We start from the raw sequence: 23,852 nt of genomic DNA on the forward strand, positions 1-23,852 counted from the left end.
TAAGTCAATAAATGTACCACCATTCATGCATCAAATTTTTTCTTAAAGACAACCCTAAGGGTTGTCATTAGAAAATTTCTTAATTAATATAAATATTAATTAATTTAAGTTTTTTTAAGTATTACGGAGTAATATAATACGAGTAAGTAATACGGAGTACCTACTATCAAGCGTCAATCAAACAGTCGAACATCTGATTAATCAAACATAACGACTTAAACAAATAGTCTACGGCCATAACACTGCTTACAACAAACCCTTTTCTACTTCAATTCAAATACAAACCCACCTAAAAAATTCACTGTACATATATTCATCCATTTCATCTGTATCTATCTATACCACCTGCGACACAATTCAAACCATAAAAGCAAGCATTTTTTTGGGGCTTAATCAATCATAAAAAATGCCGGTGAAAGCCGGCGTCGTGTTATTATTGATCGTCTTATTGGCAACATTCACCGTTACTCCGGCGACGTGCGACGGCGGATATGATTATCCGGCGAGGGTTTTAACTCTATCAAGGGCTTTTCCGGCGAATAAAACCGTTGAGATTGAAATATTAAAGTCACGTGACCGTGTTAGACACGCACGAATTCTGCAAGACTTTAACGGCGGCGTTGTTGACTTTGATGTTTTTGGTACCTCTGATCCTTACTACGGCGGGTACTTTTTTATAATTTATTTTATTTTTTTATTAAATGCCCATTAATAAAGTTGCTCCTTTTATTAATTTCCATATCACCTTTTTTTGGGACCTGAATTTGAAATTATACAATGCACATACTTGAACGTTTCATTTCTTTCGAGTTATTGGCTATTGAATTCTTGCCAAAATCAATATACTGTACTAATTATATAAGGGGAGTGATAAGTACATAACTAAATTTCATCTATAAACAACCAAATATAGCTTGAGATGCTTTTAATGCATATTTGGATAAAAACTGGTTTATAAATGTGATATCGTTGCTTATTGTAGTTTCTGTGTTTGTATTACTTTTATTGTGTCAAAATTACAGGGCTTGTGTAAATTGTTATACCCATGAAGTTTGATTCACAAAGCTTAAATCTTTTTAGGAAAATTTCATGGACCTTGCATTGAATTGTATGTATTTGTCTGTAAAAACCTGTTTTGTAGAGTATGGTCTTGATTTTTATTGTGTAAAAATCAAATGGCTTGTGTAGTTGTAAGGTGTGATCTTGTTCGCTGACTTATTGTTTAGAAGTTAACTAGTTTATTTTTGGTAGTACATTATTTATTTATATTCATAGTAATAATAAAGAATAAATTGTTCATTCTTGATTGTGTTATAGATTGTATTTTGCAAAAGTGAAATTAGGCTCTCCACCGAAAGAATTCAATGTGCAGATTGATACAGGAAGCGATATCTTGTGGGTTACATGTAGTTCTTGCAGTGATTGTCCCGAAACAAGTGGATTTGGTGTATGTTTCCATTTCTACCTCTTCTTATAACGATTGTAAATAAAGATCAAATTACTCACTTATCTCTAATAATTATCGTTCCTTTTTGGTTATTGTTATAGACTTCACTCCATTTCTTTGATGTTGCAAGTTCTTCAAGTGCTTCTATAGTGTCCTGTTCAGACTCCATATGTTTTTCAAATTATAAAACTGGCGATTCGTCATGTTCTGGTGAAGACAATCAATGTAGCTACGAGTTTCATTATGCAGATGATAGTGGAACGTCTGGTCATTATGTGACCGATTTGTTATCCTTTGACACAGTTGTAGATTCTTCATTGGTTACCAATTCTTCAGCTTTTATTACTTTCGGGTTAGTTATTACTATATTTCTTATCTTGTACACCAACGTATACGAAGATGTGTTTTTAGGACTTTAATGCATACAATAGGAATTTTCAAAGTTATCCTTATACAATAGTAACAATGTGTAAAATTTTATACACCTATTTACGTTAAACCCTTTTTTTGGTTATGTAAGATCTAATGATTATGGTTTTGTTGATAGGTGTAGTATATATCAATCTGGTAGCTTGACGAAATCAGATAAAGCCATAGACGGAATATTTGGATTCGGGCAACACGGTTTATCGGTTATATCACAACTTTCGGCTCTAGGGATCACACCAAAAGTATTCTCACATTGCTTACGTGGAGATGGAAATGGTGGTGGCAAACTTGTTCTTGGTGAAATTACGGCTCCAAACATGGTTTATAGTCCCCTTGTTCCATCACAGTATGTACTATCTTCAGTTTGCAATTTTTTTACTCTTGAAATCATGCTCATTATGTGTAGATATTACTGTTTTCTCGATTATTATTTAGTTATCGCGATTTGCAGTTTTAACTATTACAAAACTGCATATCGTATGGTAAAATAATGCCTACTCTATTACCACAATCTGAAGCCTTATTGGGTGTTTTAACTTTTACCGTCATTTCACTTGAAAACTCTATCTTTCACTAGAATGTAGCTTTGGTCATTTTATCTATTAGTTTTATAACGGATTAAATTAAATGTCTAAAAATGTAACAAACTTTCCCAAAAATCTATTCTATGCATCAAAATTTCAAATAATGCTATTGTATGCCACATCATCAAACTGGTGCCACATCAAATTCGTCGGTGTACCAGTTATAAGCGATAAGATACATACAATATGGGAGAATTAAAAGTTCGATGATTAAGATTGAAGCTTATATAAAGTTGGATACATTCAATAAAACTTTAGGTAAATTTGTTACCTTTTCAGACACATACCTCTTATAGATAGATACAATTGTCTGATGATTTAGCACCACTCCTTTCATGTTGAATTTGTTCACATATTACTTACAGATAGATATAATTGTCTGAATATGTGTAATCTTTTGTAATGTCTATTTTCAGGCTTCATTACAATCTGAATCTGCAGAGTATAGCAGTCGGTGATCAATTGTTGCCTATTGATTCATCGGTGTTTGAAACATCCGATAACCAAGGAACCATTATTGATACAGGAACAACATTAGCATATTTTGTCGCACAAGCATATGATCGTTTTGTAGATGCTGTTAGTACCATTTCTTTACTTTCAAAATATCAGTATTTTTCGTTTGACTTTGGTGGTCAAACGGGTCAGTTAGGTTTCTTGTGACGCATACATTTCTTGACTGCAGATAACTGCAGCTGTTTCACAGTTAGTTACTTCATTCATTTCAAAGGATACTCAATGCTATTTAGTGATGTCAAGGTACTTTTTAAGTATTTATTTTTTATTTTTTTGCTACTACAGGGGCAATTTTGTAATTTTTCTCTTCTTTTTTTTTTTTTTTTCAGGAACAGCATAGCAACGATATTTCCGACCATTACATTAAACTTCGCAGGCGGTGCATCCATGATTCTTAAACCGGAAAATTACCTTGTAACAGGGACTCCTGTTGTAAGTTTATTGTTTCCTTTTCAATTACATATTGTTTTAAAAGTTACAATAATATGACCAGTTTAACTCTAATGTCCTAAAATAAAAGTTACAAATTTTGTACAGCGTCATGGTATTCCGTGGTGTATCGCCATACAAAAATCGAGCAACGGGGTAACAGTTCTCGGAGGTAAGTTAAAATAACTGTTTGACCCTCAAGTTTTTATCTTTATGATATATTATCGACTTTTTAAACTCGTTGAGTACGTTGTAACTGCAGATCTTGTTCTTAAAGATAAGATCTTTGTTTATGATTTATCATTGCGCCGAATAGGATGGGCTGATTATGACTGTAAGCATGATACACTCACATGCAGATTTTATTTTTGACATGCTTGGATTTGATCTTAAATTTGTACAAATAATAATTGTTATGTCTTCTTCAGGTTCAGCTGATGTAAATGTGTCGATAAAGTCCAACAAAAACGAATACATCAATGCAGGCCAAATAAGATCTACGGGTCTTGAAGTTCTTCTGGTGCATATATTTTTTTGGTTTTTATTATAGTGAGCCTGAAACATAGAGATGAGCACTAGTTATGTTCTTTCTGCTTTTGTGATTATTCAGTTTGCCGGTTTTTATTTCTGTGATTGGCAAGCTGTTATTTTTTCTCCTTCGGGTTAACTTTTTGATTCATTAGGGCATCGTCTAGTTAAAAGTTTTAGTCGATTTTTTATTTTCTAGAAACTATGTATATTGTAGATATAACCATATGTAATTCTGGTCTACGTTAGTTTGAATTCGAACACGGTAACAATTTGATTGTTCTCAACCATTTTTTATGACTTTTGTATGTTGAATGGAGCTATCTATTCAAAACTGTTTGAGCTATACTTTAGCTTTACATCTCACCCGGTCTGTATTATGTGAATTTCAAGTGCACTTTGTTGCTACTTTACCATAAGTCCACAATGTATAATGTATTTAATGACATCAAACAAGGAAATCATTAGCATGTAGCTTTTTACTAATTTTTACTTGAGCATGCATAATTCTCTGACATGCATGCATAATTGACACGTGACTCTTAATCTAACTATTCTTAACACCGTCTGTAACATCACATGTAAATTGTACACTTTTTGATGAAAAAATGGGTTTTTAACTTGGATTATATTTGACCTTCATTAACTCAAAAGGTCAAATTTTTCTGTCAAATATTGATAGTGTGATGGTAAAATCTGATTAGAAATTAAGGGGTAAAAATAAAGAGGTATGATCCTTACACACTTGTTTTTGATCCTCACACACCATTTTACATGAACTACCTATTTTACCCTTATTATAATATTCTTAAAAAACACAAAACTGTTATAATATATAAATATATATATATATATAAATGGATAGTCAATTATTGATACACAAAAGTAATATTATTGTATTACCTAAACTTGTGATATTTTTGCTATAAATAGCCATGAATGCAAGCATTAAACTTGCACCATTTTCTCACACTTACAAAGTGTTTCTTTCTTTTTCTCCATTATCATCTTTGTTCTTACACTTCATTATTAGCATTCTTAATCAAGAATCAAACCACTAAAGGTAGTTATAAGCCTACTGAATTATAACATCAAGAATCAAACCACTAAAGGTAATTATAAGCCTACTGAATTATAACACGGTATCAGCACGATAATCTTAATACTAATTATGGTTGGCTCTGCCACCTAAATGATATATGGTCGGTTATACCACCTGAATAATATATGGTCGACACTGTCGCCTAATTATCATTTATGTTACTAACATTTATATTTCTATTATCTAACATTTATATGGTAGACACTGTCGCCTAATTATCATTTATGTTACTAACATTTATATTTCTATTATCTAACATTTATATGGTCGACACTGTCACCTAATTATCATTTATGTTATATAACATTTATTTATGATTGCTTACATATGGTCGACACTGTCGCTTACTTATCATTTATGTTATATTAAATTTATGTTTAATGTTTATATACTTATGAATATAAATTGACTCTAATTTATCATGTTGTTTGTTTTAATAGAAAATGTCGAATCTGGAAAAGCTTAAATTTACTCCTTTAGAATCAACTGGAAACAACTACATGCCATGGGTTATAAAAGTAAAAATGCATCTTAAATCAATGGGCATTCTTGAAGCCATAAATGAAAACAACACTTGTTCTGAAAAAGAACAAGCAACGGCATGTTGCTTTATTCATCAACATATTGATGAATGCTTACAAAATAATTATGTGACTGTAGAAGATCCCCATGTTTTATGGGAAGGTCTCAAAAGCAGATTCAATAATCAAAGAGAAATTTTACTTCCAGCTGCTATGGAACAATGGAGAACATTAAGGTTCCAAGACTTTAAGAAAGTAAATGAATATAGCTTAGCTCTGTATAATACATGTTCACAACTTAAATTCTGTGGACATGAAATAAGTGATGCAGACATGATGGAGAAAACTTTCTCCACAATGAATGCTGTAAACATCACAGTGCAAAGAAATTTGAGAATGCTAAAGTTCAAAACATATCCTGAACTTAATTCATATCTCTTAGTTGCAGAGCAAAATGATGAGCTATTAATGAAAAATCAGCAATCCCGTCCTACTGGTACACTTGCAATCCCTGAAGCAAATACTGTAAATAATTATAAACAGGGACAAGGACGCGGGCAAGGTCGTGGTTATAATAACCATCACCATCATCATGCCAAAAGCCATAACTATGGTAGAAACCATCCTTATGGTAATGGTAATGGGCGAGGACGTGGTCGTGGTCGTGGCCGTGGTGGTCAAAGAAATAATAATCCACGAAAATATAAATATCAACCACAAAACAAGCCCACTAAACAAGATGTTGAAGAAAATTCTTCTAAAAATTCTGAAGAATCTTGCTACAGATGTGGTACAATGGGCCACTGGGCTAATACTTGCCAAACATCTAAACATCTTGTTAAGATGTATCAGGATTCGCTGAAAGATAAAGAAAAGGAAGTAAACTTTGTGGATAACGTCGATCCAACAGTCACTGAGAAACCATCTGATTTATATGAAGATTTCTTGAATGTTTAAGTTGTGTGTCTTTCGAAAAATAAACGATTTAATATCGTCTGTCTTTGTCATTATGTTTGCTAAATGTTTCAGTACTATCTATTTGCGTGTAAAATATTGTGTAATATTAATGTACTCACTATTTATTTCTTATATATGAAGTTCAATATGAATTTTGCTGGAATACAACATCAATCAAGTGGTGGAGATCTCTGTATAGCAGACAGTGGAACTACACACACTATACTTAAATCCGAGAAATATTTTATTGATCTAAAACCAACAGAAGGAACTATACATACAATATCAGGACCTGCTAACTTGATAAAAGGGGTAGGAAAGGCAAATTTCATACTACCAAATGGTACAAAATTTTTAATAAATGATGCCTTATTTTCTCCCAAGTCAAGCAGAAATTTATTGAGTTTCTCCGACATATACCTTAACAGGTATGATTATCAGTCAGTGACAACAGAAAATGAGAAATATTTAAGTATCACTGACAAGAGTCATGTGGTTGAAAAACTGCCAAGACTTAGTTCTGGATTACATTATACACATATAAATGTACCAGAAATACATATGGTAGTTAACGAAAAATATATTGATCCTGGTGTATTCAGTTTATGGCATAACAGATTAGGCCATCCAGGATCAACAATGATGAAAAGGATTATTGAATGTACTCATGGACATCCACTAAAGGATAGAAAAATCCATCATGATACAATGGTTCCATGTACATCTTGCTCTCTTGGAAAATTGATAACTAGACCCTCACCACTTAAGGTTGAGAAAGAATCACCAATGTTTCTTGAAAGAATTCAAGGTGATATATGTGGACCAATTCATCCACCATGTGGACCATTTAGATATTTCATGGTTCTAATAGACGCATCTAGCAGATGGTCTCATGTTTGTCTGTTATCAAGCCGTAATGTGGCATTTGCAAAATTTCTTGTCCAAATTATTAAATTGAGAGCTCATTTTCCTGATTACACCATTAAAAGGGTGAGACTTGATAATGCTGGTGAATTTACATCTCAAGCATTTAATGACTATTGCATGTCTATAGGAATTGTTGTTGAACATTCTGTTGCTCATGTGCATACACAAAATGGTTTAGCCGAGTCATTGATTAAACGTTTACAGTTAATCGCTAGACCATTGATAATGAGAACAAAACTCCCTGTATCTATATGGGGTCATGCAATTTTACATGCTGCTGCATTGATTCGCATCAGACCAAGTGCAAGTCATAAATATTCCCCCTACAACTTGCTTTTGGTCAAGAGCCAAATATTTCCCATCTTAGAACATTTGGTTGTGCAGTGTATGTTCCAATTGCGACACCACAATGTACAAAAATGGGTCCTCAAAGGAGGTTGGGAATATATGTTGGATATGAAACATCTTCAATATTAAGGTATATTGAACCTATGACAGGTGACGTTTTTACAGCACGTTTTGCTGATTGTCATTTTAATGAAACATTGTTCCCTAGATTAGGGGGAGAAATGAAAAATAAAGAAAATGATGTTTCATGGTGTGAACCTCAATTAAAGTATCTTGATCCTCGCATAAAAGAATGCGAGACAGAAGTTCAAAAGATAATGCATATACAAGAACTTGCAAATCAATTGCCTGATGCATTTACAGATACAAAAACGGTGACAAAATCATATATACCAGCAGTAAATACTCCAGCTCGAATTGAAATTCCAAAAGCTGGCAATAACGTCACTCATGAATCTTTGCCACGTCAGAAACGTGAAAGACCAATTGGTTCAAAGGATAAAAATCCTCGAAAAAGAAAATCAGCTGATAATGAAGTAAAAGAAAGTGTTCAAGAAGAACCACAAATCAGTACTCCTACTGCAGAGGCGATTGATGATGTCAATACAGAAATTGCAATCAATTATGCATATTCAAAAATATTATGGAACCGAAATGAAATGAAAAATCTTGATGAGAAATTTTCATTTAATGTTGCATATGACATCATGAATAATGATGATGATCCAGAACCAACATCTATGGTTGAATGTCAAAATAGACATGATTGGGCTCAATGGAAAGAAGCAATACGAGCTGAATTAGAATCACTCAATAAAATAAAAGTTTTCGGATCCATCATTCTCACTCCTAAAGATGTGAAACCTGTAGGATACAGATGGATTTTTGTCCGAAAAAGAAATGAGAAAAATGAAGTTACAAGGTATAAAGCTAGACTTGTAGCTCAAGGTTTTTCTCAAAGACCGGGAATTGATTATAAAGAAACTTATTCCCCTGTTATGGATGCAATTACTTTTAGGTACTTAATCAGCCTGGCAGTTTCTAATAATTTAGAAATGCATCTCATGGATGTTGTGACTGCTTATCTATATGGATCACTTGATAGTGATATATATATATATATATGAAGATACCTGAAGGATTTAAGGTACCAGAAGCATCAAATGCAAAACCCAAAGAAATGTATTCGATTAAATTACAAAGATCTTTATATGGGTTAAAACAATCGGGACGTATGTGGTATAACCGATTAAGTGATTACTTGATAAGAAAAGGGTATACAAATAACCTTACTTGTCCTTGTGTTTTCATTAAGAAAACAACATCCGGATATGTGATCATAGCTGTTTATGTTGATGATCTTAACATCATAGGTACAAATAAAGAGATCCATGAAGCCATTCAACTTCTAAAGAAAGAATTTGAAATGAAAGATATCGGAAAAACCAAGTATTGCCTTGGTTTACAAATTGAGCATATGCCTAATGGTTTACTTGTACATCAAACAACATATACTGAAAAGATTCTGAAACGTTTCAATATGGACAAGGCAAAACCATTAAGTACTCCTATGGTTGTTAGATCACTCAATGTTGAAACGGATCCATTTCGTCCATGTGAAGATCATGAAGATATTCTTGGACCAGAAGTACCATATGTGACAACCCGGAAATTTCCAACCAAATTTAAACTTTAATCTTTATATGTTTCCGACACGATAAGCAATATTTGTTTAAGTTAAATTGCAAGAATTTTAAACTATGTTCATACATTCATTCAACCTCGACCATGTTCCAACGATTCACGAACCATTAAACGAATATGATTATATATGTATATGTGTATATATATTATAACTTGAAACGTAAACAAAATATTAGATTAAATACTTTATATGATTGTATCTGTTTCAAAATATTTATCAATGAAATTAGAAGATAAGAACAAATGATTGAATTATCAGATATATTGAATTATGATTACAAGTCTCTGTTGAAAGGCCCACGTTGATTTGAGAAATCTTTCCGTTTTAACAATATTCGGAAAATGGTAAAGTGATTTATAAATAAGAACAAATTGTCAATCATTGAGAACTAGACAAAGGATAGTGGAAGATTGAATCTCATAAAGACTCGATTGATCTATTTAGTTTCAAACGTACAAAAACGTTTTCAGTTTAAAAAGAACTTTATTATTAAAACGTATATAACTTTTATAAATATCTAGAACCACTTTTGACAACTCATTACTTAACTAGTATGATAAAGATAACGATATTTATATTTTATTTTATTAAATATATATAACGATTTAAATTAATATTATATATATTTATACGCGTATTATACGTACATAGTTTTATACTTTTACTATACTTAAACTTTACCTTTACTTTATTTTTACTTTACTTTAACTTTAATAATTCACTTTAATAATTCATACTTTAATAATTCACTTTAATAATTCATACTTTAATAATTCACTTTAATAATTCATACTTTAATAATTTACTTTAATAATTCATACTTTAATAATTCACTTTAATAATTCATACTTTAATAATTCAAAAATCTATTATAAATAGAATTCAATAGGTTTCATTATTTCATAGAAACTTGAAAATATTTTTCTCTAAACTCTCTCAATCGATTTACATATATATATTTACTCCGTATTATTTCAAGATATTATTAGTATACATAAAATATTACGACGGAGTACTGTCCGAGTGATTTCGAAATTGTTTTTCGAGTAGGATCGGATTAAGGAAATTATGGGTTATAGCTATGGAGGTGATTGAGTATGGTTCATGGGTATGCTCGTGAGGTCAATATAGTGTTTATCATTTCCGTTGCGTCTACGTACCTTTCCTGCAATATTGAATCTCAATATTGATAGGTGAGTACTCATAATTTAACTTTTACATACTAATAGTGTATCCCTGACTAGTGCTCGAGTATTTAGGATTATGCATGCTTGTACTTTTGATATTGCCCTTAGACAGGTTAGGTTGAATATTGAATTAGTTACACTTGCGGTTGAGATAAGGTATAAGATATGCATGTCCTTGGAAAGCTAGCGAAAAATTAAGGACTTTTCCTTTAGATATCGAATGGTTTCGATGAACGGATTAGAAGTTATAATCAATTGAATTTTCTATATTTTTATTAAAAATGATTATTATTATCGTCGTTTTTATCGTCGTTCTAGTTTTATCTTATTATTATCATTATTATTATCTTTATCAATAAAAGGGATTTATCATTAAAAATTGTTATTTTTTTTATTATTACTATCGTTATTATCGTTAAAGTTATAATTAGTATTATTATTATTATTATCCAATTATTATTATTATTATTATTATTATTATTATTATTATTATTATTATTATTATTATTATTATTATTATTATTATTATTAGTATTATTATTATTATTATTATTATCATTATTAATATATATATCATTATTTAAAAATAGATATTGTCATTGTTATTATTATTATTACTATATTATCATTAAGATAATTATTAGTATTATCCTTAAAAATGTTATAGTAACTATCATTATTAATATTAGTGTAATTAAAACAAATATTTGTAACACCTAATTATTTTGATTACTATTATTATCATTATTATGAACACGATATAAAAGACGATTAAAAGCTATTAAACGAAACGATTAGGAAATAATGAGTAAGAGTATCATGATGAAATTAAAATATTATAAGATATTGATTTTGATAAAATTATCGTTCTTATTATTTTTATCATCACTATTATTATTAAAAATATCGTTAGTATTAAAACTATCATTTTAACAAAAATTATCATTTTAATAGAAATGTCATTGTTACTATAAAATATCATTATTATTATTATTTTAAATAGAGTTATTATTTTAAAGATAATATTAAAAATTATCGTAAATATTAAAGTTATCGTAATTAGAATTATTGTTTTATCATAATGTCATCTTAGTAATTATAAATATTGATATTTTTATAATAATAATAATTATTACAAAATAATACAACTTTTACTTACTATCATTATAGATATTATTTTATCAAATAAATATGTGATACAAACATATTTTACTACGTGTAATAACTTACTTTAATAATACCTATCATATTATCTTTATGATATTGAATGAACCCTATAAATTTTATTACTTAATATATATAAAAGTATATTATATTATATAAATTTAATATAAAATTTTATTTATTAATAAATAAATTATATTATTTACTCTAATAAATCTTTTAAAATATTTAAAAATATAAAACGACGATATTTAAACTATATATTAATCATGTATAGATTTTTGGAAATTATTTTGAGTCAAATTTACTTTTGTTGACTTTTGCATATTAGTCTCGAGCATTAGGATTGTGGTACACTATGACTTGGCCTAATTTGTTAGACAAATATTGACCAACACATAATTATATATAATTAATTTAGGTTCGTGAATCCGAGGCCAACCTTGCACTTGTTCAATGACGTTATATGTATTTTTACTACGAAATACTGTATGGTGAGTTTCATTTGCCTTTTTACCCTTTATATTTTTGGGACTGAGAATACATGCGCTTTTATAAATGTTTGACGAAATAGACACAAGTAATTGAAACTACATTCTATGGTTGAATTATCGAAATCGAATATGCCCCTTTTTATTAAAGTCTGGTAATCTAAGAATTAGGGAACAGACACCCTAATTGACGCGAATCCTAAAGATAGATCTATTGGGCCTAACAAACCCCATCCAAAGTACCGGATGCTTTAGTACTTCGAAATTTATATCATGTCCGAAGGAGGATCCCGGAATGATAGGGGATATTCTTATATGTATCTAGTTAATGTCGGTTACCAGGTGTTCACCATATGAATGATTATTTTTGTCTCTATGCATGGGACGTATATTTATGAGAACTGGAAATGAAATTCTTGTAGTCTATTAAAATAATGGAAATAAATGATTATGATAAACTAATGAACTCACCAACCTTTTTGGTTGACACTTTAAAGCATGTTTATTCTCAGGTGTTAAAGAAATCTTCCGCTGTGCATTTGCTCATTTTAAAGATATTACTTGGAGTCTTTCATAGCATATTTCGAAGAACGTTGCATTCGAGTCATTGAGTTCATCAAAGATTATTATTAAATCAATTTATAGTTGGATAGTGGATATTATGAAATGGTATGCATGCCTGTCAATTTTCGATGTAAAGAAATTTTGTCTTTTAAAAACGAATGCAATGTTTGTAAAATGTATCATATAGAGGTCAAATACCTCGCAATGTAATCAACTATTGTGAATCGTTTATAATATATATGAACGGGTTATTTCAGTTGGTATCAGAGCGGTGGTCTTAGCGAACCAGGTCTGCATTAATGTGTCTAACTGATAAGTCGATAGGATGCATTAGTGAGTCTGGACTTCGACCGTGTCTGCATGTCAAAAGTTTTGCTTATCATTTTGTGTCAAAAATTAACTACTTATCATCCTCAGGAAATTACCTGCTTATCATTTTTAGTCTAAGACACGTCTTGCTGCATTGATTGCATGAATAGTGTATATACAAAAATTCATATCTTAGCATATCTGCTAAATCATATCTTATCGTATATGTTACTTTAAACTTTGCCTGACATATCCCGCAAAGTCCTCCGTAATCTACGAAATCTTTTGATCTATACATATATATATATATATATATATATATATATATATATATATATATATATATATATATATATATATATATATATATATATATATATATATATTCTATGTAATTAGAATATCATCCGTTAGCCAAAATCATTTCATATCGAAAAAAAAAATCCTTTATCCAATCGTACGAAATGGAATTCGTCATCAGTTCAAGTCACTCAGATTCCGAAATGGAATCCCATTCAAGCTCCGAAAGCAGTGTGACCGGAATAGATCAACCAATCAGTCATCACCTATTCTGGATGAATTGGGGATGGGTTCGTAGCCTCCTCAATCATTGGAGACAAGAAGAAGGTGATCCCTTCCATCCACCACATTGCCCTCTTGACGAAGAACCTGAAGCACTTATCGGCGAACCTGTCCGAAACACCATTTTCTCGCTCATTTCCAGAGTATCTCGTCACGATTATATATTACATCAAATTTTAGATTTTATTTATCCGCTCGTCCGAACCGACAATCACCCTGGTGTAATAGAAGAAGTCAACGAGCTTCGTGCTCGGGTAGTGGCTTTGGAGAATATGGTGCAGAGATTACAAACACCAGCATCAGCATCAGCAGCATAACCAGTACCACCATCATCAACGCCAACAGTACCATTACCACCTCCAACCACAACCGCGTCGTAAACCTCAACTTCACAATCTGTCCCACGAGCATCAATGTCATACCCACCATAGATACCAAGGAGTACCAACAACAATAACTGATGAAGTATTAATTCATAACTTCATTGGAGAAACATTCCGCGGCGATTATGTAATCTCTAAAGTCTTAGAGATTATCTAATCTTGCCCTAACCATAAATCAGTTAAGTGAACCAAAATGATAGAAGGAAGAGTAGAAACCCTGACAAAAATGGTGTGTGATTAACAAGCTAAACTTGCTTTACCAACAGCATCAACAGTACCGTCAGCGTTACCAGCATCGTCAGTACAGTCAACATCCGAATCAACAACACCGATAACATCACAAACTCCGTCAGTTCAAGAATCACTGTGGACATCATTACGAATCAATAACGTGTATATTGTATCAACGAGTTATGAAGAATTAACTCATTCCCTCTGAAGAAATTATATGTATATTATATATATATATATATATATATATATATATATATATATATATATATATATATATATATATATATATATATATATATATATATATATTTTGAAATAAATCTTTCCGTGCTAAGCTATTGTGTGTGAATCTTAACTACTCGGTTAATTCATATTACAAATATGCAATAATGTACGTCCTTCGGCCGCAACTTAACCAGCGTTAACTACAATCTCTGTCGCAATTCAACAAATTCCAATTCATAATAAATCAAGTATATATTTGATTTTACACTTTCATCATCGATGTACCCGAAACTTTTCAGATAACATCATTCGTACTTTGCGAAATTCACAAGAATTCCATGAACCGAACATCATACATCAACAAATAACGAAGTATTGATTCATAATTTCAATGTCATTAAAGAAATACTGCGTAAAAGTTATGTACTTTTTAAAGCCTTTAGGGATTATTCAATTCTAGTTTCAACCGTAAATCAAATGAGTTTAATTTAACATTAACTCATTAAATCTATGTTACATCTGAAGAAAATATACATATATATATTTTCATAAAGACTGTAATAAAATTCTTTTGTACAAAATATTAATTGTGAAATTTTTTTTAACGGGTAGGTAATACCCGAGAGATATATAAATTCACAATTAATATGTTACATTCTTCGAATCTGATTCAGCAAATCATCCATTATACTCCCTACTTTCACAACAATATACATTCTTTTATAGAAATCAAAACAACCATACTCATTCAAAATTTAATTACATATTCTGATTTTGAAATCTCAAAATTCAACTTGAGATATGACCAAAATCATCACTCTTAGATCCTTACATCTTTCACAAGCTATATTTTGACTTCAAAACTGTGTTAGAACATCAAATGTATGTTAACGATTACAATCTGTGTTCAAACCCTTCGAAAATTTCTGAAGACACTTCGAATGATGAGCAATCGAGATGATGATCCAACCACATGTTACCCACAGTTATGTACCCGAAAAACTCTTGAAACCAAAGTAAAAGTTTAAACAACGTATCCGCGTCAGATTCTTTGGCATTTATTAGCAAAAATAACTTTGCGACTCCTATTCAAAGTAGCCAGTTTTGTCACAGCTCCAGCAAGTCAACTTCAACTTTTCAGTCAGACTAACCTTATTATAACCTTGAGATATACACCTTCGTTACCAGGGAACCTTTTACATTCTACCACATTATTAGCAGATGTACCAACAACTTCATTACCCTTTGACTTTAGCCTCTCCAAAAAGTCATGATAATTATTCATTGAAACCCCATCATTTACTCATTCGCATCTTGTAATGAGAATTTCCATACGAATCATTGGGAATTAGCAATCAATATTTTGAAATCTCGCAGGATGTCTACGCCAACAGTTATATGTGTATATATAACGTCTATCTTCTGGACTTAATTTGAATGTGAAGTTTCTGAAAAACACTCCGAACTACGAATTGGTTCTCCGAAAATGAAAAAAAAAATGCTGATGAAGCAGCAAAAACTATAAACGACTTTAAACGGTAAAAGCTGGATGATAATGATGAAGTGTGTTGGAAAAGCGCAGAAAAAGAGAAGTTTTGGAACTGGAAAATGGATTGAACAAAGTATGAAGGAGGCTGTGGACAAATTACAAAGACTGAACCTGACTTCAAAGGATCCAAATGATTCAGTACCTGCTGAAGTCATTAACGAATACCTTGCTTCTGACTCTAAACCCCTGCGAACAATATTCTTCATCATCCTCTGATATTAGAAATTCTAAAATATCATCATATCTTTCATTATAAATATCCTCCATATTTCTGAAGATATTTTCTTAATTTTTCTTATTTGAAATCATTTACCTATTCGCGCTATTTGTATTACATCATAAAAGAAACTATTTTAGTTTCAAAATTCTGAAACATTCAAGTTTAAAATAGGAATATTTTGAAGTAATGTTGGGAACTGAAGCATGAATTAGTATAATATAATGATACTTGATCAATGTGATTATATTACAGTAAGTCATGCAGAGTTTCTAAATGGAACGTGATGATTCACAGATCATAACATCATCATGTGCTATGTTATACGACTCTTGTATTCTATTTAACCTCTAAAATATCAAGAAAATATTTCTTGATGATTCGGCCTTTTCCAAGGTATTCTAGTAATTTGACAAGTCAAGATCGTGCCATCACAATTTCCTTCCTAGAACATTAACAATGTTCATTCCGAAATTCATATCTGTGAATTCTGGACCATTACAAGCGGTGCTTAATCGCAAGAAGAAGAAACGAAAGGACAAAACTCCGAAATAGAAATTGGGGTATAAATTGCAGCAAATAAAAGAGAGCATTAACTGTGAATGATAATGATTATAGAAGACAGAAGCAGATACTTTGAAATATAAGGGAACATATAAATCTCAACGACAAACCAGAAATTATAAACCATATATATCGATGCATTTAGCAATATAAAGACACGGGAGAACTAGAAACACTATAAACCCAAGAGTATAGTAGAAGTAAATAGATTCTTCCGACGGTAGATGAAAAAGAAGAATGACCGATATGAAAGTTAGAAGTATATCGAGAATCAGAACTGGATGTAGCATATTGATGAATACTTTAAAATATGAGTTGAGGGGGAAAGAATAGAAGGTGATGAAACATGACTAGGAACTTAGAAATCAACAGATTTAACTCACACAATGGCGGAATAAGTGAATCAAACCCTCTAGTGAATAGGTTAAGTTTTTTTTGATTAATTTAGTCAAACCACAACTAAATCAAGTGTGATTAGATCAACACCTAGAGCTATTATTCACCACCTGGGTGATTTGGACTGAGAGAGAATCGGAGGAGCTCACTAGATCTGAGTGTGTGTAACAAATGAGAGGCTTAACCTAAAATGAAGAACATAAGACTTTATATACCCCTGCTGTTGACTCACCTATACGATTCATTCATCACACGTACGAGTTGGCTTCATCAGTCGTACGGGTGATCACTCACTCGTGTCTTCTCATTTAGGTTGTAATTGTGACTTAGCTCAGCATCAACCGTGCGTATGAGCCTGTCAGCTATACTAGTGAGGCTTCACTCGTACGTCTGACTAAGTCTAACATAGTTAAACATCTAAATCTCGTTCCTGCAGTTCCTGTAACCACATACAAACACGGATAGGATAATAACGAGCAATCATGGTGGCCTGTAAACTGTTGTACCTACAATGGACGCGGGTAGATGTCTAGGAACTTGCATAAAATGCATCAACAGAAGGTGTGAGTTGTAAGGAAATGAAGGAGGTGAATTTATAAGAAAATCTCCGACAGAACAATTAAAATGGACGATCGCATTTAAAGCGGATCCTAATTCCCTTGATTACCGGAGAGTCAAATCTTATTAAGAAGATTTTCTTTAAATCCCTTGAAATCTGGGAATCAATCATATCTACGTCAAATGATAAGATGAATCTACACTTACTCATTTCACTCTTCTATGTTAGCTTCATTCGTACTCTTCATATAAATGGATTGTTTATCCAAATTATTCGCTGATGATAAAACTCTAATTTTCAGCCCGTATGCATCATGAAAACATACTTATTATCATTCACGACCTTTCCACTCAAATTTCGGGACTAAATTTCTTTAACGGGTAGGTACTGTGACAACCCGGAAATTTCCAACCAAATTTAAACTTTAATCTTTATATGTTTCCGACACGATAATCAATATTTGTTAAGTTAAATTGCAAGAATTTTAAACTATGTTCATACATTCATTCAACCTCGATCATGTTCCAACGATTCACGAACCATTAAATGAATATGATTATATATGTATATGTGTATATATATTATAACTTGAAACGTAAACAAAATATTAGATTAAATACTTTATATGATTGTATCTGTTTCAAAATATTTATCAATGGAATTAGAAGATAAGATCAAATGATTGAATTATCAGATATATTGAATTATGATTACAAGTCTCTGTTGAAAGGCCCACGTTGATTTGAGAAGTCTTTCCGTTTTAACAATATTCGGAAAATGGTAAAGTGATTTATAAATAAGAACAAATTGTCAATCATTGAGAACTAGACAAAGGATAGTGGAAGATTGAATCTCATAAAGACTCGATTGATCTATTTAGTTTCAAACGCACAAAAACGTTTTCAGTTTAAAAAGAACTTTATTATTAAAACGTATATAACTTTTATAAATATCTAGAACCACTTTTGAAAACTCATTACTTAACTAGTATGATAAAGATAACGATATTTATATTTTATTTTATTAAATATATATAACGATTTAAATTAATATTATATATATTTATACGCGTATTATACATACATAGTTTTATACTTTTACTATACTTAAACTTTACCTTTACTTTATTTTTACTTTACTTTAACTTTAATAATTCACTTTAATAATTCATACTTTAATTGATAATTATGCGAGGTGTATATAAAATACTATTAAATTTTACAAGAAAATACTATTAAATACGATACAATTTTACACAAGATATTTATTTATTTAGAGAATGGATATACTTAAACCTTGCTACAACACTTATAGGTAGTGTACCTAATCGTACAGTAGTGTAGTTTTTAGTAAGTCCGGTTCGTTCCACAGGGATAATCTTTAAACAAAGCTTAACGCTATATTAGTTTACTTTTATAAAAATACAAATATATATATAAGTAATATTATTATTATAAAGGGGGGTTTTTACCGTTTAATGACCGGTTTGTCGATTTTAAAACTTTAGTCGCAGTTAAAACCAAATGTAAAATAATAAATAAATACAAGACTTAATTTAAAGCGTAAAGTAAATAACGATAATGAAATTGCGAATAATAAAAGTGCGATAAAATAAACTTGCGATAATTAAAAAGTACGATAATTAAAAGTGCAATTAAATACAATAATAAAAATGCGATAATTAGAAGTGCAATTAAATATAAAATAAAGGAAATTAAATATGAAATAAAAGAATTATGCTTATTTAAACTTCCGTAATCATGATGTTTGACGTGTTGATTTTAGTTTTATGCCCATGGGTTAATTGTCCTTTGTCCTGGATTATTTAATATGTCCGTCTGATTTTTGTCCATAATAGTCCATCAGTCATAAATATAAAGTGCGAGTGTCCTCATCAAATTATCCTTATACCCGAAGTTAAATATTCCAACTAATTGGGGATTCGAATTGTAACAAGGTTTTAATACTTTGTTTAATGAATACACCAGGTTATCGACTGCGTGTAAACCAAGGTTTTACTACTTTGTTAACAATTACACCAATTACCCTTGAATGTAATTCACCCCTGTTTCAACAATTCTAGTGGCTATTAATCCATTCCCGTGTCCGGTTAAATGAACGATTATTCGTACATATAAATACCCCGCCCATCGTGTCCGATCGAGTGTATATGGTAATTTATAGGGACGCCCAATTGTAAATCTTTATATTAACATTAATAAACTATCATTTAGTTAAACAAATATAAAGCCCATTAATAGCCCATAGTCTAATTTCCACAAGTGTCGTTCTTTTGTCCAAACCCCAATTATGGTACAAAGCCCAATTACCCAATTTTAGTAATTAGCCCAACATCATGATTACTTCGGATTAAATAAGCATAATAATAACTTAGCTACGAGACATTAAATTAAAAAGGTTGAACATAACTTACAATGATTAAAAATAGCGTAGCGTTACACGGACAGAATTTCGACTTACACCCTTACAACATTCGCTAACATACCGTTATTATTAGGATTAAAATTAAAATTAAAATATAAATTATAAATATAAATATATACGTTTAGATAGATGGATGGATATATATGTTATTTTTTTACGATCAGAATGCGCGAGCTTTATAGGCACTTTCTAAATTTGGGGCTCCGCGACTCGCGGTACATTTGGCCTTCGAACTCCGCAAGTCGCGGAGTTCGTTTTTACAGCTCATTCATCCTTGGCTCTTTGTTTGCCGACGATTTTAAATATTAATATAATATATATAATTTTTAAGAATTATTTATATATTATATTATATTCATGTAAATAGTTGACTTGTAATTTTTAGTCCGTTGCGTCGAGCGTTGAGAGTTGACTCTGGTCCCGGTTCCGGATTTTCGAACGTCCTTGCGTACAATTTAATATCTTGTACTTTGCGTTTTGAATCTTGTACTCTTGTAATTTCGAGACGTTTCTTATCAATAATTGGAACCTCTTTGATTGTATTTTGTACTTTTGAGCTTTTTGGTCATTTGCGTCTTCAATTCGTCGAATCTGTCTTTTGTCTTCACCTTTTAATATTTAAACGAATATCATTTGTAAATAGAACAATTGCAACTAAAAGCTTGTCTTTCTTGGGGAATAATGCTATGAAATATATGTTCGTTTTTAGCATTATCAAATATTCCCACACTTGAACGTTGCTTGTCCTCAAGCAATATAGTCTTGAAATACTAGAATCACTTCTTTATTCTTCACACTTTGTACATCAGTGATTTCATTACGGCGGTATAAACAATGGTAGTAACGATATGGTTTACAGTCCCACATGACTATAAAAATTTAGATCCATTAAGGAAATTGGATATTTATGAAAACATTTGATCTTTTGAAAATTAAATCTAGTTTTTACCCTAGATAAGTTTTCCGGAATAACCCTTCACCGGTGTTTGCAAAATATTTTTGTGGGTTTGGTGGGTTTCAGATTTGAAAATTTTAGCTCAAAACTTATGGTTTTGTGTCACCCACTTGCTAACCTTGTATTTGGAAAGCAACACGTCCAGTTTACTTGTCCCGTATATTATCTTTCGGTAAACTACCGTCCGGTTGTAAAGGAAAGCGTTGAACAAGCAACTGTTAAGGCAATGTCCCCTGACATGCTTTTAATTATGGTCTATAACGTGTCGGACGCAATTACTATCCTTGGTAGGAGCAATAGTAAAGCTCACCCTTATGATTTTTCGGTCTGGCACAAGGTCCTGTCCTTGACCACTATGCAACCACCGTTCTTACGGTTGACACCCCATTTGGTTCAGGTGACCTAATGAATTCCAGGTGAATTCCTAGGATTTTACGTTCAATGGTAATGAACGCATTGAAAATGGGTTTTTAGAAAACAAATCGGTTTGTAATTTTGATCAAAATATTTTCTCGTTCAGGCTCGAGTTTAGATATCATTGAATTCCATGAGTTTGTAATTCTCAATCTTTAAGGTCAATCTCAAGGATTGAGTAATATCAGGCTTAAAAGCTGATTTTTGATCTTTTAAGGAGATTATCCTTTCTGGGGATCTGATTCATTAGTCTTATCCAGCTAATTTGCATGGTGCCCCCCATTGTACGAGATAAATCCTTCTCATGGTTAGGATAAATCTGACCACTTGGCGACCCTGTTTAATGCTGAGGTCCGTGAATTTCCTGCTGATTTTAGTGATGACTTTTCTAGGTTTTTCGTCAACCTACAGCTGGTCTGGACGACAACTTCATGACCTAAATCAAGAAGCGCGTTTCTTTTTCGGAAGACTTTACTTCCTTTTAATGATGGAATTGATTCATCATGTAGATCTATCTCTTCTTTTCTTTCATCGGGTAAAACAGTTTAGTTTAGTCCAAAGCAAAAGTATTTTCAGTTATTTGTACAAAAATATGTGACATATGTTTTGAATAACTTGGAGAATTTTCCCACACTTGGCTTTTATTTTCCGTTTTATTGTCCTCTATTCCATTTTAAATGAATTTTAACATTTTGGTTTGTTTCTCAATTTATGTCCTTTTCGAGGTAACAATAATTTCGGTGTTAAAACCTAGTTTTATCGTTCATAAATATGTATAAACATGATTTTGAGTTCATTTAATTGAAAATTTTGAAAAATTTTACTAGAATTGGGTAGTCAGTATATAAGACTAGGGCTGTTCTTTATTATCAGAGAGCACTAGATTCTAATACAACTACTGCTTTACTAGTATTTTTAATGGTAACCAAGTGTTTATAATAAAAATTTTTAAAAATCCGAAAGAATTTAACCCCTTCCCACACTTAAGATCTTGTAATGCCCTCATTTGCAAGAAATCAGTAACAATTTAAATTATTGAGGGTGATTTGTGTGAAAATGATTAAATTTTACCAAAGTTTCCAAACATATTTGTGTTTGCTTGCTGAATGATAAATGGTGCATATCATTTATTCATTCCGTCTTGTTGTTATTTCACATATATTTTGCATCTTGTCGTCAAAATTAGTTGCTTTTGCTGAACTTAATGCCAGTCTTTGAAAATGCGTTGTTTTACCCTGTTGTGTACATAAGATAAACTGCAAACATATATACATATTTTTGAAGTTTGGTATATTACCCCACATTCAAAAATTATTAAAATCTAAGAATAAAAGTTAGAAAATTATAAAAACTATTACAATATTAGCATAAGTATTAAACGTATCAACATTACAAATTACAAAATAAATAAAACTAAGTAGACTAGGGATGATACTGATACCAATAGGGGTTCCATGCATAACCATAGGTGCTATAAAATGCTTCGGCTGGGTTATACGTAGGATACAGTGGTTGAATCTCTATAGACCAGGGAGGGAATATGGGCTTTGGAGTAGGAATATAGTTTCTACCTATATGTTGGCAATAAGCTATGATTTGGTTTTGATGAACTTGCCAATCTTCAAATGCTCTTTGTCTAGCATTTTCGTACTCTTGTGAAGCTATAAACCTTTGCATTTCTTGCATTTCATTTCCCCCTCCTACATTACCTTGCTGTTGGTTTCTCTCAACCTGTGGATGTCTACCATGGTATTGTACTGCGGCGTTATTTCGCCTCTTCAAAACTTTCGCACCATGGTATACATTTAAACCTATTGTATCGCGGGGTTCTGGTTCTTCGACTAATAATCCCCCCGACTTATATCCACACCGAGATATTCAGCAATCAAAGTAATAAATATACCACCTCCTATTATGCTATGCGGTCTCATCCCCCTAACCATAGCTGATAAATAATAACCCACACAATAAGGTATACTTACAGCGCTTTGTGGGTCTCGAATACACATATGGTAAAACAAATCCTGTTCATTTACATTTTCCTTGTTCTTACCTCTTTGTGTAATCGAATTAGCTAAAAACCTATGAATTACTCTTAATTTAGCTCTATCTATATCCAAA

General features: G+C 31.3%; 1 protein-coding gene across 2 annotated transcripts; it reads left to right on the top strand.

Annotated features, from left to right (window-relative positions):
* The first annotated feature begins 206 nt into the window (after positions 1 to 206).
* On the top strand, positions 207 to 4,214 carry LOC139844321 (aspartic proteinase 36-like). 2 transcript variants are annotated; one of them, XM_071834545.1, is made up of 10 exons: positions 207 to 666; positions 1,318 to 1,447; positions 1,549 to 1,799; positions 1,995 to 2,222; positions 2,877 to 3,039; positions 3,146 to 3,219; positions 3,306 to 3,408; positions 3,514 to 3,577; positions 3,668 to 3,739; positions 3,834 to 4,214. In XM_071834545.1, the coding sequence occupies exons 1-10, from the start codon at positions 407 to 409 to the stop codon at positions 3,953 to 3,955; spliced, it is 1,467 nt and encodes a 488-aa protein (XP_071690646.1). In that variant the 5' UTR covers positions 207 to 406; the 3' UTR covers positions 3,956 to 4,214. The 2 variants fall into 2 exon arrangements, with proteins under 2 accessions (XP_071690646.1, XP_071690647.1); XM_071834546.1 differs by having other exon boundaries at positions 3,840 to 4,214.
* Positions 4,215 to 23,852: the final 19,638 nt, after the last annotated feature.

The sequence above is a fragment of the Rutidosis leptorrhynchoides genome, chromosome 4 (genome assembly GCF_046630445.1).
Source record: "Rutidosis leptorrhynchoides isolate AG116_Rl617_1_P2 chromosome 4, CSIRO_AGI_Rlap_v1, whole genome shotgun sequence".
Classification (NCBI taxonomy): domain Eukaryota; kingdom Viridiplantae; phylum Streptophyta; class Magnoliopsida; order Asterales; family Asteraceae; genus Rutidosis; species Rutidosis leptorrhynchoides.